The sequence below is a fragment of the Actinia tenebrosa genome, unplaced genomic scaffold, assembly GCF_029948245.1.
Source record: "Actinia tenebrosa isolate PJP-AT-01 unplaced genomic scaffold, QUT_ActTen_1.0 PGA_scaffold5__44_contigs__length_20552954, whole genome shotgun sequence".
NCBI classification, from domain to species: Eukaryota; Metazoa; Cnidaria; class Anthozoa; order Actiniaria; family Actiniidae; genus Actinia; species Actinia tenebrosa.
In genome coordinates, this window is record NW_028292582.1 from 14967485 (window position 1) to 14986096 (window position 18612).

The 18612-nt window shown below is 37.0% G+C and overlaps 1 protein-coding gene across 1 annotated transcript; it reads left to right on the plus strand.

Moving 5' to 3' along the window:
* The first annotated feature begins 265 nt into the window (after positions 1-265).
* LOC116299291 (coiled-coil domain-containing protein 87) lies at positions 266-18074 on the plus strand. Its single transcript, XM_031707921.2, has 34 exons — positions 266-426; positions 550-619; positions 723-772; positions 877-990; positions 1397-1468; positions 1864-1892; positions 1991-2058; positions 2861-2942; positions 3507-3651; positions 3957-4040; positions 4429-4516; positions 5527-5569; positions 6114-6150; positions 6727-6805; positions 7074-7117; positions 7510-7568; positions 7891-7960; positions 8430-8483; positions 8957-9111; positions 9398-9422; positions 9615-9656; positions 10100-10201; positions 10762-10878; positions 11099-11259; positions 11904-11943; positions 12604-12714; positions 13406-13515; positions 13893-14008; positions 14553-14767; positions 15220-15345; positions 15787-15901; positions 16563-16624; positions 16792-16872; positions 17665-18074. The coding sequence occupies exons 1-34, from the start codon at positions 370-372 to the stop codon at positions 17827-17829; spliced, it is 2988 nt and encodes a 995-aa protein (XP_031563781.1). The 5' UTR covers positions 266-369; the 3' UTR covers positions 17830-18074.
* The last annotated feature ends 538 nt before the right edge of the window (positions 18075-18612 follow it).

Here is an 18612-nt window from a genome sequence, read left to right on the forward strand (position 1 = left end):
AAAGAAAGAACGGACGAACGAACGAACGAATAAAAAGGAAGAAAGGAACTAAAAGAAAAAAGGAATGTGTAAAGAAAAAAAGTTTAAAGGAAAGAATAGGAAAATTAAGCAAGAAAAAAATTAAGCAAAAATGAGAGAGAAAGAGAGAGAGAGAGAGAGGGAGAGAGAGAGAGTAAAAAATAACAGGTAGCCCAATTCAATCTTTCTCAAACTCATATCCAGTCTACGAGGGGCTTCGTTGTCATAGTAACAGTAAGGCGCCATCTTGTTGACTGGGTTGTGTAAACTGTACATATTTGTATTTTTATGATCCAAAATAACTACAAATAATGGATATTATACAATTGGTAAGCTACTAAAAGTGTACTAATGATGTCTACTGCCAACAGTGGGATTTATCAGCTGGAAAATCTACCATTTTCGTCGGTAAATTTTGACTTTTATTACGACAACTTTGACTTGTAAAAATGACTTCTTGTCTTGACTTTTTGAAGTTTTCTATTTTCTTTGCTATCTTAATTTATATATCTATTTTCCTCGATGTCATAGAAACAGTTCCACGATAGATTTTCTCGTTTGGCTGGTCCCTTGAGCCTTTACGATGCTGAAGACAACCCGGGTAAATATCTTCTATGAGTAGACAAGTCATGGAAGCGTTTTTCAATTATTTAGACCATTCACCAACTTTAACTTAATTTTACGCTTCTACGTTTATCTCACAGAGGTCGGAAATGAAAATCCAGACGTTGAAAGACCCTTAACTCCAGTAGAAGTATGTAAAATAGTAAATATTGAAGTTTTTTTTTTGCTCTCTGTTGTGATGTGTGAATGTGTGTTGCTTTTTTTAAAATAAGCTTTTGTGGTTTTGATTTACAGGAAGCTATAAAAGGACCTCCAACTACATTCAGTGCTTTTGCTAAGCTGATACGCCCACGTCTGACACCAAAAGACGTTATTCCTGGACTGACTGTGAATGATCAACAAGAACTTGTAAGTTGTTGATCAATGATGATGTTTACAATGATTGCGATGAGCATGATGATGATGATGATGATAATGATGTCTGGTGGTGATAATGATAGTGGCAGTGATGTCAGTGAAACTTAATTACAATTTCATCAGAGTAAGATGTGGCCTGACTTAGATCAACCCTGAGATGTTGTTTCAGGGTTTGATCAGCTGTCTGTCAGATGTGTTGATGGTTTGATCTGTGAGTTAGCTTTGTGTCTTGACTCGGATCACTCAGTCTAAAGGTTGTTTCAGAGTTCAAGAGTCTACGTTTATTTTTTGGTGCTGATGTTGGCAATAAATACAGTATAAATATTTTGCTCATTTTTTAAGAAATTCAGCTCTAACTTGTTATGACTGCAATATGTATATATTTTTTAATTTTCAGATAGGAGTTATTATGAATGAAATCAATAATATCTGGGGAGATATGAAAAGAATGCCACCTGATCCTTTCCTGGTAAGTTTACTATTAATATTAATTATAACATGTAGCATGATATAACACATGATCTGATTGGCTACCTTAAAAAATAATTAGATGGAGCACAAAAACACTTGGTCGTGCACACATACTCAGTCACAGAGGTCAACAAAGATTTTTGGTTCAACTTTTCTTTGGAACATAAAAACTATCTTTCAGAAAACAAAGCATTTCCAAACTTTGTTAAAGGAAATTTTGAATTATTTCACCTAATTCTGATTCTGTGGCATGGTTAAGTTTAGAAGAAGTGAAGTATAATTATTTGGATAATTTTTTATTATGGATATAACTATGGATAATTAATGGTATGTTAAAAAGCAATGAATGCTTGTAACCAGCTAAACTTTTAATTTCTTGGTATTCAATTCCAGACAACCCACCAAAACATGGAACTACAAAGGTAAGATCATATTACATTGGTAAACCAAAGACCCCACCTTTATTGCATCAATTAATTTATTTTGAGATTAATACTGTAATAATTATTTTCTGCTGTAGACGTCTTGCCATTGAAATTGTCACCCTGGCTCAAGGATTATTTGTTAAATTTCTGGACAAAGCACAACGTAAGTCATTCAATACATTTCAGGGGCTATAGATAATAACTTTTCAATGTCTGGACATATAATAGTAGTGCTACCTTCTTATTCAAGGTTCAAGGTTCAAGGTTTATTTTTTCCATATATTCACATAGCTATTGATGCTAGTAAAAAAGACAAAGAATCGTGGTAGAGTGCAGAAATACAACCCGAGGGGGTTAATGAAATTTTCTGCAACCTATTCATAGGTAATTCAATTAAAGATAATGGGACGGAAGAGGGAAATTAAAATGCATAAGTAAGTTAAGAACAGTTCTTGGATTGAATATGATATGGTTCTCCACATTGTTTTCATGTGTTCATCCAATCAAAACAGGCAGTTAAAGTATGGCAAAAATTTATATGGTAAAAATATGGTATAGTTACTAACTATAAAGCTATACATAAATTTGCTGTATTATTCCCCAATCTAGTAAATATATAGAATTCTGTAGTTCCCGAAAATATCCATATCCCACCTACTATAAAGAAATTGGAAATTCTGGAGGGGAGGGAGAACAAAAATTTGTATGGAAGAAAATTCGAAGTTCCTGGGGTTAGTGGGGTCCATTTACGAATTCCCCCATGGGGGGGGGGGGGGGGGGGATTATGGATATTTTCTGGAGCACATCATATGATTTATATAATATATAAATACAATATATATACATCTGCTCAGCATTGTCATCTAGAGTTTCTCTTCCTTTGTAAATTTATTAGTCAAAGAATCAAGAATTACAAAATTGTAATATCTGATATCAATTATTTGTTTCTGTTGCTTTCATGTTAGGGCTTAATAGTCGTGGTGTGTTTAGTGGTATTGCTAACATGAGTCGTCTCAAGACACAGTTAGCATTGGAAGCAAATAAAAGGTATTAATGCAGTAATTAATGGTAGTGTGGTTAACATGGGTCATGTCATGTACATTTAGCAGTGAGATCAAAATTTGCCTGGTTCACACAAGCAACTCAAATGCAAGCACAAGCAAAATTACATGTGAAATACAGCAACAATATATAATACATGGAATGGAAGTTTTTTCATTTTCTTGTGCTTGCATTTGCATTTTCGTTAGCATCTTTTACATGTGAACCAGAAAAAATTCAAAGGCAAGCAAAAGTACCTGTGGACTACAATAATGCAAAATTTGCAAGCAAAATTATGTGCAAACTATAATAACACAAGTGCAAAACACAAGAGCAAAAATGTTTTTGATGTTAACAAGCTACATGTAGTTGTAGTACCTTGTAAAAGTATGTAGATGATGGCTAGTAAACACTAGCGTGTTTAAAAGTGTGCACCCTGTTTGAGTTAGCATTTGCTTTTGTGTTATTCTTGTAAACCAGACTTTAGACACAAGTGTCTTCATTTGTAATCATAAATAAGATATTTCAGAGCCAGCTATTGAAAATGTCTATGAATTATTTCCTTCACAGCTTCAATGTACTCAGTATACGTAGGAATCTAGCGATGGACATGAAAGCCCCATCAGATGGCAGTACCATCTCAAGCATAAAGCTATCTCAATTCAAATTTACTGGTGGTGTAGGTCCAGTACCAAAGACATACAAGCCTTTAGTAGTAAGTGTCTAGTGGCTGGAATGGTCAGATGGTAGCTAAGAACAATAAGGATTTTGAGATTAATAATATAAGAAACGATACAGGCAGTAACCCACGACATTTCGAGGTCATGATGCTGACCTCATTATCAAGTGTGTTTAATGGAACTAAATCTTGACTATTTATAAACTAACTCTGTGGAATCCACTGTTAATCTTATTATTATATATTATTATTATTAATATCATTATTATATTTATAATTAAATGACAATTTAACATTCTTGCAAGTACCTCACTTCACCACCACCAATTCTTGCTTATTAGGTTCGACAAGAGGAAGAAAGGGCCAAACTCCGCCTATCAAAGGAAGAAGCATTACAGCGAAAAATGGAAAATGAATTAAATGATGTAAGTTAATTTCACATTCAATTCTCCCATCTCGTGTTGAAATTTGTGTTGATTTTGCTGCTATCAATCCCCAGGGGGGGGGGGGGGGTAATCCTTAATATTCGCTATAGGGGTAGATATTAACTTTATCGACGGTAGATCCTTCAGGGTACGTACCAGTATGTCCAGCAGCATTTAGTTTTAAACCAGGGCAAGATTTAAGGAGGGGGGGGGGGGGGTAATTGAGTTTCTTCCGTCAACACAACGGAAAAAAATTAAAAAAAGCATCTAATTCTTCAGTTTTTTTTGTTTTGTTTTTTTCTGCTGGGGGGTGGCTTCAGCCCACCTTTGCCCCCCTGGATCCACCCTTGCTGGGATTGTTAATTTTTCTTTTTCTGTTTAAAAACAGCTTCAGAAGCAAATGCCAATTGTGGATGCTGAAAACTATTACAGGATGATCCCATATGAAGCTGTAGCAAAGAGAAAACCACCCTCTGGTAAATGACTGTGATAAATATGAATTATGTATAGTTTAATAAATGATCCAGGAGTATTTTAGACCTGATAAAACACGATCTGCCAGTTTATTGAACAACTTCAAAAATGCATGAATAATTAATGAGCTTTTAGGGTCCTTATTCGTGACATGCTCAAAATCATTATATAAAGATATCCATGTTGAGCTATTATCAGGTATAAAGATCCGTGCATGTGATGGATTTGAAGGTTTAAATGCTCATTAATTATTCATTTGAAACGCATTTAAAAAGTAAATTAAAGTACAGATTTCTTTAGCTTTAGTGCACAGTGAGTGCAAGGTTTCCTATTTCAAACCATGTGTGATTCTCTTGAGAATAGCATTTCGTTGTTTGAGTTGTCTCCATATTCATGTGTCTTATTCTCATGTGCAATCATTAAACAAAGAAATAATACTCTAGAGAATGACACGTGATATGATAATGAAATGGGAAATTATTTAATCCAACCTAAAGAGGTCCTCTAGAACAGGGAATATAATTAACACCTTGGTATTTCTAGAGCAGTTTTTGTATGACTTTGAAAAGCTCATGGCATGAACACGGATGTGACACAGCAAAGGAATACACCAGACAATCACATTGCTTGAGAATTTACTCTGTATCCAATCAAATGCACAGAATACGTTATGAACAAGGCATAGACTTGTTACGTCCAGGTCACAGCACTGCCAGACCAACAAAACACAATAGAAATCATGAACATGAAGAGTTTTATAATTCTGATGCAGAATCATGTTCATTTGCATAAACTTTAAGATGGATTTTCTTGGCTAGATTCACTTTTATCTTGAAAATTTTAGTGAAACACAAAGGAACTAACCTAGACTGAGTCGTTAAGCAATGTACAATATTCATGTCCATGTTGTATACAATATATAACTTCTCGGCTACGCCTTGAGTTCATATATTGTATACTACACGGCCACTCATACTATATAATTATATTAAATAAAGGACCTTTGAAATAGTTGCAGGAACTATGCAAAGTGGAATTGAAAAGGACCTTGAAGTGTAAGTACAGTATTCTCTATTTGCAAGTAACTTTATCACTGCCAATAGATGTTGGTTGTATTTTTAAAAAAAGATTTCTCATTTTGTTAATACCACTAACTGATTCAGGGGGGCATGTGCAGGGGGGGGGACTAGATTTTGGAGTGGAAAATAAAAAGAATAAAAAGAATATTAGGTAAGACCTAAAAAGGACACTGTGGTGCCTTTCTAAGTTAATCCCCTTAAAATCATCCTGGATCTGCCAATACATGGCCTCTCTTGGAAATAGCTGCAAACCATTAGTATTTGTTACTAGTCTTTAAGGTGGCACCTCTTGCTGCAGTAGTAGTACTGTCTTTCAATTTGAAGCATATCGTAATTTAGGCAAAGTTAAAGTCGATGCATAGCTGCTGACCAGCGGTTCACGGGTGTATGTGCGGGTGCACAGCACAGGAAGGTTAATCAGGGGTCAAGCACATGCTTTCTGCTAAGCATTGCAGATAAAATGGTGATTGAAAACTGATTATTAATAATTTATTACTCAAATGTCTCTTATTTTCACCAGTTCTAAAAATACAGAGGATTATTTCTTTCTGGAAAAGGTAATCTAGTGCTTTAATGTTGCATGATGATTTGATAGACCATGTTGACTGGCTTACTAAGGGACCGTTCATTTTTTATCAGGGAGGGGGGGGCCAGTGGAAATCTGGAGGGGGATGTAAAAAAATCCAGCTTATAGAGGGGTGCCACATGTAGAAGAATCAATTTAAAAAGGAGGGGCCATTCAGGTATAGAAAATGAGGGGGACCAGCAGATGTCAACAGGAGTATAGAGGGGGGGCTAGTTTTTCTTGTATGGGCTCTTACTGGAATTCCATTGCCCCCCCCCCACCTCCCTGATAAAAAATGAACGGTACCTAAATAACCATTTACTGACAGACAGTAAGACAGATAGATTGAGTATCTGAATTATTGACAGAGAGACTGATCACTGACTGACCAAATGATTGGCAGACAGCTGACTAAATAACTGCACTGACCAATTGATTGAAATTTCGCTATAATGTCTGCAAGTAACTCATTTAAAACAGTCTTCTTTTTAGGCTAACACTTTTATTTTACTCCAAGATACAGCCAGCATGCTCTATTTTAAATTCATATTAATTTCACATGTTCTAGAAGTGTCCATCCGCACCATATCTACCAGTAGGAGAGTCGTTACTGGATGAACTTGGAATCCTGAGAGAAGATATCATAGGTATCCAATACTACTCAATACTTTTTAATTTCTAAACAGATTCTTACCTCAAGTCCACTAGAGGGCCAAGGGATTAAGGGGGAGGGAGGGGAGGGAAGGGGAGAAGAGGGGAGGGAAGGGGAGAAGAGGGGAGGGGAGGTTAGGGTAGACATATCTTGGGCTGGGCTGTATTTTTATCTTATTCACCCATACAAATGACAATTTAGGGTATTCTTTGATTTTCTTTTATATAAAATGATTAAGTATTTTATAAATAATTTTCTTACAGCTGAAAATGGTTTCGTTAGATCTAACAGTGTGGACAAGCTTCAGGTAATAAACATAAAGATAGGGTCAATATATAGGATTATATATTTTGTTGATGTATGAGTTGGGATTGCAGTGCATTATGGGACTGGAAATATATCCCCTCAATCAATCCCACAATGCACTGCAATGCTAACTTGGCCCCATTTTTTCCTGAATCTTGGAATAGCTAATAATTAAGGGCTGGAGTCATTAGCTCTGCTTTATAAACTGTTGGATTAATTTTATTTTTCATCATTACTTTAACGCCGTCAGCTATGATTGCCATCTTCATTACCACAGACATCTTATCACCATCCATTATTAATTTCCAATGGCATCATAATCATCATCATTACAATGTTCATCATTATTCACTTAATCTAGCTGTATACCAATCACTTGAATTGATCTTTCAGGAAGCTCGTCCCTATGAAGACCAAGTAGAATCTGAAGATGCAACAACCAAAGAACCAATGTATGTATGCTAAAGAAAGTCAGTATTGAAACACCTTCAACAGTTTTGTAAACAAAAGATATAACTAGCTAAAAACTAGTGTGAGCTGCGTCGGTGTTTCTAATGAAACAGTAATGATGAAAAGGTAAATTATACACCGTGAAAAGATGAAAAAACTTACTGACGTTTCGGACGCTAGTCCTTCGTCGAAGTAAAAGAGGAAGTCCGACGAAGGACTAGCGTCCGAAACGTCAGTAAGTTTTTTCATCTTTTCACGGTGTATAATTTACCTTTTCATCATTACAGTTTTGTAAACACATTATTATTATTATTATTTTTACAGAAAAGGCTCCAGTCAGTATGCAGCATATGACTTGAACAGACTTCTCACATCTAGAGCTGGACCTCCATTGGTTAGTATACAACAATGAAGAATTTTCAATCAAACATCAATCAATCAATCAATCAATCAATTATCAATCAGTGAATCTCATTATTAAAGTAGTCTGTAATGACACTCAAACAATTATCCTGCTATCAACCAGAGAGTGCTGGTATTCTATTGTCTGTTATCAATCAGCTAAATTGATCTCATTATCAGCCTACAATGACAAGAAACACTGCCTGTCATGTGCTATCAACCAGATTGTATTCTATTGCTTGGTATCAATCAGCTGAATGAATCTCATGAATCTCATTACCAGCCTATGATGATAGGCAACCACTGCCCGTCATGTGCTTAATCAAACAGAGAGTATTCTATTGCTTGGTGTCAATTGGCTGAATCAAGCTAATTTAGTCTAAAGTGACAGCAATTTCCTATCATCATTAACATTCAATCATTCATTATTTGAGTTTTCATTTATGATTTATTCTTTATAGTTTGAAGACTGCAATGATGAGAAAGAAAATGGCAATCTACCACCTCTCCTTCAGGTAATGTTTGCACCTCAAATCAAAAGGCTCTATTCACAACTCTTTAAAATACCATAATTTCTAAAATGTGTTAGCTTAGCTTTGAATTCAGGAGTTGCTTGCTTTGTTGTTCTGATTTCTGCTTTTATTTTCTATGAGGCTTAAGCTGCACATTCTGAAAATTATGGTATTTTTAAGAGTAGTGAATTGTGAACTTGATTCGAAGAAATCAATGTTGACATCAGCTTTCAGACATCCCAAGAGGCTCAGATGTAAAATGGCGGTCCTGTCTCACTTAGAGACGTTAAATTAAACATACAGAGGCCTGCAAGTTTGTAAATTGCTAAGCTGGCAACTGTCATGTGTCATCGTCTCTAAATAAAGGCTCAAAGGGTCAGAACAATCACAATCACTTACACCACCACCATCATCACCGCCATCACAAGCATCCTTAACCACTCATAAGCATTCTTAACCAGTGTCGTCATTGGCAGGCATTGGCTTATCACAGTAGTAAGAAAGCAAAGAAGATAGAAGACCACTCCCTGAAGGATAATAAAGAAGATGACATGAGTAGTGAGACAGGATCAGTGATTGGTTCATCCAAGGCATCCTCTGTTGCTATGGATCCTAATGTAATAGATGATAGGTGAGTTACTGGGCAAATGAAAGAAGTAAAACCTGATTGAATGAATGAGTTGAGGGAGGAAAAGAAGGAAAAGAGGATAGGTGGGTGAGGTGGTGGGTGTGTAAATGGATGGATGGGTGGGTGAATGGGTGGGCGAACGAACGAACGAACGAACGAACGAACGAACGAACGAACGAACGAACGAACGAACGAACGAACGAACGAACGAACGAACGAATGAATAATAAATAAATAAATAAATGAAAAATAATAAAACATTTTAAATATTCCTTTGTTTGTATTTTAGCATAACAGAGTTTACCGGTGAAGAGGTGAGAAGATTTCAATTTTTCCTTTTTCCTCTTATTTTCCTTATTTTCCTTTTTCTATATTTTCTTTATATTTACTTATTGTTTTTCATTTAATTTTGGTTTCCCTTTTATCACTTCTCCTTACTTTCATAAACGTTTTTGGAATATTTCTTTCATTGAATGATTATACTATTTTTTGATATTATTTGACAGCACCCTCAGCCAGCAGTAGTTTCTCTAAGACTACCAGACAAGGTAATAATAAAAACCCTTCATTATCAGTCATCACTGTCATCATCATCGCCATCCATCTTCATCATTGTCACAATCATCATCAACTACACCATTACCATTGTCACCACTATATTATCATCATCATTATCACCATAATCATCATCACCATCACCACCACCTTCATCATATCATCACCATCATCATCACAACCTTCATCACCATCACCATAACCATCATCACTGTCTTCATCTTTACCATCATCATCACTATCATCATGACCATCATCACTGTCTTCATCTTCACCATTATCATCACTATCATCATGACCATCATCATCATGACCATCACCATGACCATCATCTCTATCATCACCGTCCTAGTCATCACCAGTCATCATTCAGTCAACACCACCATTACTGATCTGACATCTTGTATTAACCAATCATTATTGTCTTCTATCACAGTCAGTGGTCCGTACCTCAGACGTCCGGGTGTCTAACAGAGTGAACAAGTCATCTGTGGCTCTGACCCGATATCCTACCGTCTACAATGATCTCACCTCAGAGGTATTATATTCAAATACTACTTCTATTAATGGGTATAGTTTTTCATTATCTGTCTTCGCTTGTTGCTACTGCTGCTGCTGTTGTTGTTGTTGCTGCTGTTGTTGTTACTGCTGCTTTCTTGTTGCTGTTGTTGTTGTTGCTATTGTTGCTGTTGCTATTTCTGCTGCTGCTGTTGTTGCTGCTGCTTTTGTTGTTGCTGCTGCTTTTGTTGTTGCTGCTATCGTTGTTGTTGCTGCTGCTGCTGTTGCTGTGCTGTTGATATTTCTGCTGTTGTTGCTACTACTGCTGCCCCTGTTGTTGCTACTGCTGCTCCTCTATTGTTTTTGTTGTTGTTGCAGTTGTTGTTATTTCTGCTGCTATTGCTACTGTTGCTGTTGCTACTGTTGTCTTTGCTGCTGCTACTGCCTTGATGGAAATCATAACAGGCTGGAAACTAGTTGCTTGTTTTCAAGTTAGTTGCTCTTTCGTGCCTTCTTTCGCTTACTGCTGTCTGTCATACGTGCGTGTGATCATTGGTATAATATAATATTATATCATATGCTATTTGTTCTCTTGTTTAGATCGATGCTGTAACTGTAAAATGGCTGGATAGAAATCTGTTCATTGGTGAGGAGATCAAAGAGGTGTACCAAGAGGTCATCAGAACCATGAACACAGATCACTTACTCTTTGATAAGGTAAGGAAAACCTTTTAAGGTCTACCAGTCATAATTTGTCTTTTCTTATGCAGCTTCAATTCCTTATGCACCAATCAGAGCTATTTTTATGTCTACCAATCAAAATTCTGCGTAGACCATCCACCTATAATATCGCGAGCTGTCATTGGTTCAACTAAGGATGTCTATCCTTACCGTAACCGTGCCGTGATCTTCTTTCTATCTTGTATTTCATGTACAGGATTCATACGTGCAAAATGCAGCTACCAACATTGACATGTCTTGTTGTACCTCGTCTTCTACTCTCCTCAAACCAAGGAGCGAGCGAATCATTAACGAAAACTTACGGGGAAACAACAAGCCACCTTGGGGGAATGACGGTGCAGATAACTGGAGAAACAGGTTAGACATCTTTGGTCAATGTGCTTTGACGGGTTTGCGTGTTCTTAGCTGTGTACTGTTTTCCCACATGAGACCACGTGTCATTCCCTTAAGTTCTTATTTTTATTTACTGGTAAAGCTTAGGAAATAATTAAACATTCAGTTATTCAATAGACCTTTTTAGCTTGACCGTAATGTTTTCCCATTTCAGACCACGTGTCATTCCCTTGAGTTCTTATTTTTCTTTACTGGTAAAGCTTTGGAAATAATAAACGTCTAATTATGCAATAGTCTTCTTTAGCTTGGCTACAGCTACAAGCTTGGGTAAACCTAGAATTTTTTAATTGGTCTGTCCCATTAAGAATATTTTCATTTGCTATTCCCCACATTTTCAAGTAATGGAAGTCACTTCAATCACCTAGGCGTATGGTTTTTCCATTTCAGACCACGTGTCATTCTCTTGAGAATAAGATTCTTTGTTTGAGTCGTATCCATATTCTTGTGTCTTCTCATACGCAACCGTTAAACAAAGAAATGATACTCTAGGGAATGAAAAGTGGGCAAAAAGCCAGATGCAAGACCACCCAGTAAATGTTACCTGAATACCCCCTATAAAGTATCTACCATACTAAAGTGTCTGTCTGTCTGTCTGTCTGTCCTTGTAGTCCAAAGTTTGGAGGCTTGGGAAGAGAAGATATCTTACAGGTATTAATTCTTGGTTTGCACATGATGTCATAGCCGCCATCTTTGTTGAATTTAGCAAAATAGTTTTCAATGAATAGAGGTTTTGCACCATCACTTGCCGGCGCCATAATCCAGCTTGGACTGCCTGTAGTTAGATGGCAGAACAATAAAATCCCTGTGCTTTCGGGAATTGAATTCTTTCTCATGTAAAACGATTGTATTGTTCCTGCCATCTAACATGGCTGCCGTCACGTTGTGGTGCAAAACCTCTATTATTTTGTTATATCAAACAACATGGCCGCCGTGTCTTTCGTTGTTTCCCTCCCTTGTGAATGATCGAAAACCATCACTAGAGCACAAACTAGAACCATATATCTAGAGCATCGCCATCCTGTATACATTCTTGCCCTTATCTGATCCAGTAATGATAAAAAGGTAAATTTTACACCGTTAAAAGATGAAAAAACTTACTGACGTTTCGGACGCTAGCCCTTCGTCGCTTTTTTTTTTTACTCCGACGAAGGACTAGCGTCCGAAACGTCAGTAAGTTTTTTCATCTTTTAACGGTGTAAAATTTACCTTTTTATCATTACTGTTTCATTAGAAACACCGACGCAGCTCACACTAGTTTTTAGCTAGTTATATCTTCTTATCTGATCCAGCTCTCTTGTTTTATTCCAGGCCAAGATAGGTAACCGAGAGGAGACTGGTAGCAAGTCCTATAACTCCTGGTTGGCTTGGTGGAGATCTACTATAACCTATGACGATTATCTTAAATACATCTCTACTCAGGTTAGTTTCTTCTGCGAAATGCATAAGAATGAAGGGGTAGCAAGGGTTCTCATTAAGCTTTTAAATAATATGAGAAGATCATGAACTAGCCGGAGAGTCCTGGCAGGTTTTCATTAATTTTTGAAGTCATAGAATATCATGGTAGTTCAAGCCGGAGGATTTTGCTCAGTTTCTTGAGCTTCTCCGATCTATCTATTTATCTATCAACATTTTTTATTGCTGCTTTTCAATCATTCCCAAAGGAGTGAGGTAACAAAAGACACGGCGGCCATGTTGGATGATATAACAAAAGAATTCAACATGGCGACTATGACGTCATGTGCAAACGAAGAATACAGAGGTGCCCAGCTCAGCAAAGCTGGTTTTAATGGGGCTCTGTTTAAAATAAACTTACAGACAGAAAATGTAGTACAGAATACAAAAATTAAAGTTACAAAGTACTAAGATTAAAACACTAAACATGTAGTATTGCATGGCACACAGGGTTAGTTTTTAGCGAGATCTAAAATGCTTTTTAAGTCCAGGCTTGAATCTTGTTAAGTCCTGTACCCTCCTCAGGTCCAGCGGAAGGCTGTATCAGATCTTAAAAAACCCTGGTCGGCACAATATGAAGTTGATCCAAGATCCAACATCAATTTTTATTCCATTGAACTCCCAACAGCTTCTTTATTGTTTGTCTTCTTTTTCTCAGGAAAATGATTTTTTGTCGGTGATATTTCATCTCTATGACGCTGATCGTGATTTTGATGAAGAGTTACTGGAAGAGAATAGACCTGACACTGTACAGATGCTCTTGAACAGGTACAAATAGACCATAACCTAATAGCGGTCTATCACAAACCCCGCGCTCTGATTGGCTGAGCTACTAGTGGTCTATAAGTTATAGACCATGCATTAGAAGCAAAAAGAGCTGGTTTTGAAAACCCAAACAATGGCGGCTAACTCGCGTTTTCAAAATGATTTCAATATTTTTTTTGTCCATTCATTTGACCGATTAGTAGGTTTAGACTAAAACAAGTAGACACCTTGTTCTTGACTCGTAGACCATCCGCGTTTCGGGTATAATTGTTGATTAGCACCAGTAATACCATGTCGTTTATGTGGTAATACAAAGATGGAGCACTGTGTACTGATGAACGCCAATATATCTGATATTATTAAATCACCTAATTTTCAAGGGAACGAGAAAAGAAAGTAACAGAACTCAAACACCAGAAGACAGAATTTACATCTGGTGTTTGGAATGTTAATGCAGTGCTTCTTGGTGGCCTTGGACAAGACCCTGAAGTTGAAGGTTAGTCCAGCAATACCATCCGTAACACATCAATGATCATGCACCTAATTCAAAAAACGTTGTCCTAGCCAAAGGCGATAGGCAATAGGCGAAAAGCAATAGGAGGTAGATCATTCCAATATCCAAGAATAGCTAAGAATGTCTTGTGTTTCTGCTTCTTATTCTCGTCAAGAACAATGACCTTAATATTGAGACGGATATTCACTGAGACTGAGACAAATAATTGTTTTAGTATGAATACACAGGTGATTCTTTCAAAAAGAAAAAAAGAAAATAGAAAAAGAAGATAAAAGACATTTTTTTCCTGTAGCGGCAACAAAGGGGATGGCCGCCATTTTGGATTATCGCTGGAGGTGATTATCGTGTGATAGTGTGAGTTTCTCGACCAATCAGCGCGCGAGATTTTCAATAATCACCTGTGTATTTTTACTAATTGTTAGTAGTCGAAGAAACCAAACGTTCCGTCCAGAGTGGATAGATAAGCTGGATAAATAAATAAAATAATTTTTTACGTTCTTCCTATTTTGTATTATTCTGTCATTAGACGAAGAATTACTCTCCAGCTTGGAAAATATCGTAGTAGATCAGAGCTCTAGCTCTGAACGGCGTGGCTCGACACCAGTCTCCCAAGTCAGCAGCGTGTCCGCGGACAAGCGATCATTCAAGTCATCTAAAGGAGACCCTTCGTCTAGAGCATCTCGCGTTCTGGATAGACGATCCGTTGCAACTACTGTACAAACAAGATCTGAAATGAGTAAGGTAAATAAGTATATATATGTGGATGGAAATGCTGGTCGTCACGGAGTACGGACTTGTAAATTTTGGTTTAAAAAATAAATTTGAACTAATATGGGAGACAACTTAGAGTCTTTAAGAAGGGAAAATGACGCTTTAAAAGAACAGCTTAAAATTATTATTTCTTGATCTTCAATCATTGGTTAGTATCATTACACAAGTTGCAAGAGCGAGGAGGCAGTTGGTAACTAATAATAATGATAATAATAATAATGATAATAATAATAATAATGATAATAGTAATAATGATATCATCATCATCATCAATCATCATCATTATTATTATTATTATTCAATTTTTAAAGATATCTTAGACAAAGTCAGGGCACGACTATAACGCATAAGCTTCAATGTAATGCAAAATTCAAAGTAATCTGTCTAATATATTCTCTCTAATGATATTGTGTTTTTATCAGGAGCAAGTGGTAGATCTTCAGGATAGACTAGAGCGGCTGTGGACGTTGTTATGTATGCCAGACGTACAGCGACTAGATATGGCCATCAAATACAGCAGCGAACCATACAAAAATAACCTATTAAATGTGAGTACACGAACTGTTCCAATCAATAGAACCTAGTTTTCGTATGTCTTCGTAAAAAGTCACGATACGGACGTGCCGTGTCGTGCCGTTGATGGTTCTGTGTGTGAGGATTCTCATTGGATGAATGGGGATCTCAAGCTCTGTGTTTGGTTAAACAGATGTCAGTACGTACCGTGACCGTGCCGCATGTCGTGATATTTCCAGCTGAAATCCCCAGAAATAATGCCATTTGTATTTTCTGTAAGTCAGTACCGTACGTTTCAATTTTAAATGATAACCATTCCTACGGAAAGCCATTACAATGATAAAGCATGTCGTACCGTGTACTTGCTGTAAGCCAGTTCCGTACGTTTCCCACTCATACGATAACCATTCTTATGGGAATCCATTTCTAGGATAAAAAATTAAAAGCGCTCTTATAAAGCTCTTTCTCTTCACCAGGCTCTCAGTGCTTGGGAAGTTGCTACAGAGGCAGTTTTACAACGAGAAAGCCTGTTGACGAAACTGGAAGACTTCGAGAGAAAAGCTTCAGATCCGAATCGCTTTTTTGAGAGAGGTAACTGTCGATACTAATAATATAAACCATTATTTATAAAAAAGGAAACTAAATACTTTTTGTGTTTGTTGGGGGTTTACTGGGAATCAAGGGTGGCGTGACACGGGTAAAAACGCACTGCGCATGCTCGAAAGTTCGGCAGGAAATTTGCAGAGGCGTCGTGTTTACAAATAAAACCATTGGAGATTTACCAGCTTTGGTAACTCTTTAAAGTTAAGACCGTTTGTGGAAAATTACTGCTTGTTTTCCCCTAACACATTACTATAGTTGTTTTCTTTCCCTGACAAATAATACGAGAGAAAGTCGCATACTGTAATACAAAACGCCGGTAAATCTTCGATGTTTTTTTGTAAACACGACGCGTCTGCAAATTCCCCGACAAATTTCCGAGCATGTGCAGTGCGTTTTTCATCACACGTGTCGGGTGGCGTAGCAGTAACATATTCGCCTCTCAACCCTGGAATCTAAGGTTTGATTCCTGGACTCTGCTTCACATGTGAGTAGAATTTGTTAGGTCTTTCCCTCGTCTCGAGGGTTTTTTTAGAGTCAAAGCAACCTACTTTTTTCCGCCATTGATACAAAAAAGAAGAAGAAAAGAAGAAGAAGCAGGAAATGAGAGAAACAAAAACGTAAAACTGGTATTTATTTATTCTATCAATAGGAGCAGGAAGGACTTCACTGTCAAGAATACGAGAGGCGAAAATACGAGACGCATTTAACAAGGTATGACGACAAAGTAAAAGGGTTTTAAGTCAGTCATGGGATTTCATGTCAATTTTCTCCTTTGTTAAATGATATCTCTTGTCAAATAACTTGGATCGTTTTCTTCCTCCCCCTCCTTATGAATTGTCTACTGATTTCAATAAATATGTCCCTATTTTTGTTGACAGAAATTAGTTGACCTTGATCGTGAAATGAAGCGCACCGTAACTCTAGTGAAGAAACAGTTCAAAGATGATGTCACATTCCAGGTAATTTTTTACTACTTCCGGCTATAGAGTAGACTGTTGAACCAATCACAGGCCGCATTCACTACCCATCCAATGAAAATGTTTGGATACGGCACGGTCAAAATTACCGCACAACTCCTTCATTAATAAGAATTGTTTTACAGTCGTGAAATCCGCTCTACATTCCCACGAAAGGAAATATATTAGTACTCAGTTCGGATGCAATATAGATGCTCTTTTAAGTACAGTCCGGAAATTTTCTTCCTAGATTTACCGTAAAACAAACCTCTATTGAGCGGACACACAAGGTGTACGCTCGATTAGCTATTCCGAGGTCGAGGGAAAAACTGGGTCGAGTTGGCTTTGCAGTGTATTGTGGGGCTGTTTTAGGGGACATATTTTCAAGATGGCGTCTATTTCATCTCGTAAAACAGTCCCACAATGCATTGTCATGCCAACTCTAACCGATTGTCCCCTCAATCACAGAATAGACCTCTTGCAGCACTTCGGAATGCAGCTCGATTTGGAGGACATAACAATAAGTTTCCAATTCTCATGAGATTTAAATTCTATTGTTTTGTCCTCCAAATTGAGTTCCTTTGACGTCACATGCAAGGGGTCTATACCACTGTATCCATAGAATATTGTGAATAGCACCTAAATAACAATAGACCCTTTTCCAATTACAATCCCCGATGTAATATTTAACAACTGACGCACTTGCACAGAGACATTATTTCTAAATTGTCAAAAACAAAAAATAGCACGAAATAATGTTTTATTAAGCTGAAATTTCTATTTTCCTTTCGCCAGGGTCGATCATGTCTTGAAAAGCTTCGCTATGACCGAACAGAGATGCTTTATTGGCTTCAACAAGAGAGGAGACAAGAAGCCATAAACAAAGAACTGGTCAGAGGGAAAGAAATCCCCTTCAATTCTCTTAGTCTGCCTCCCCTGTCAACTAATAGTCTCCTATAATCTAAAAACTAAGTATATATATATGACATTCAAATGTCTATATTATTTGTCACACTTTGCCTGGGAGGGGTGGGTAAGTTCTATTTTGGCTCCACTTTCTTTCGGGACTATCCCAAAAAATTTAAATATCAGGAATGGTGAACGATATAATCGATTCTTGTCTGTATAAATATTTTCTACGATTTAATTAAATAAAAGTAAAATTATACATCTTTTTACAAATATAAGTGAAAAGGTTTGGAAAACGTTTTATTCGTCTTGTGCTTGGAAATTTTTGTGTAAAACGATCGCAAAAAATGTGAACACACCGCTTTTTCTACGAGTAAAACCCATGTCATTTTTTTCAAACTTTGTCAAAAGCTTCTTTTTTCAGATGTACCCTTTCGGGAAAGCAAAATTTGGGAGTTTTGTCCTTTTGAAGTTCAAAACGTGTATGGCTACTCAATAAAATTTTGAAGGTCATTCAGTTTTAGTGCGCGCGCACATCGTGGGTTCACTTTCGTGGGCTAAAATAATGGAGCGTGCGCATTAGCTTCATTTTTAGACCTTGGTAGACCTTAAATGTTAATTCTGAATATGAGCGAAAAGGAATCGGGTAGTAACTCCTTCTAAAAAGACATCTTGCCAAATAATAATTTGCTTTAAAAAAATAGAAAGTCTTATCTGGATACGTTGGTGATCGACCCACTGACAGACATGGAAATTAAAACAAAAAACAAAAAAAGAACGACTCCACTTTGCCATACCCCCGAGACATCCGCAGAGCTGAGGCGTCGTATGGAC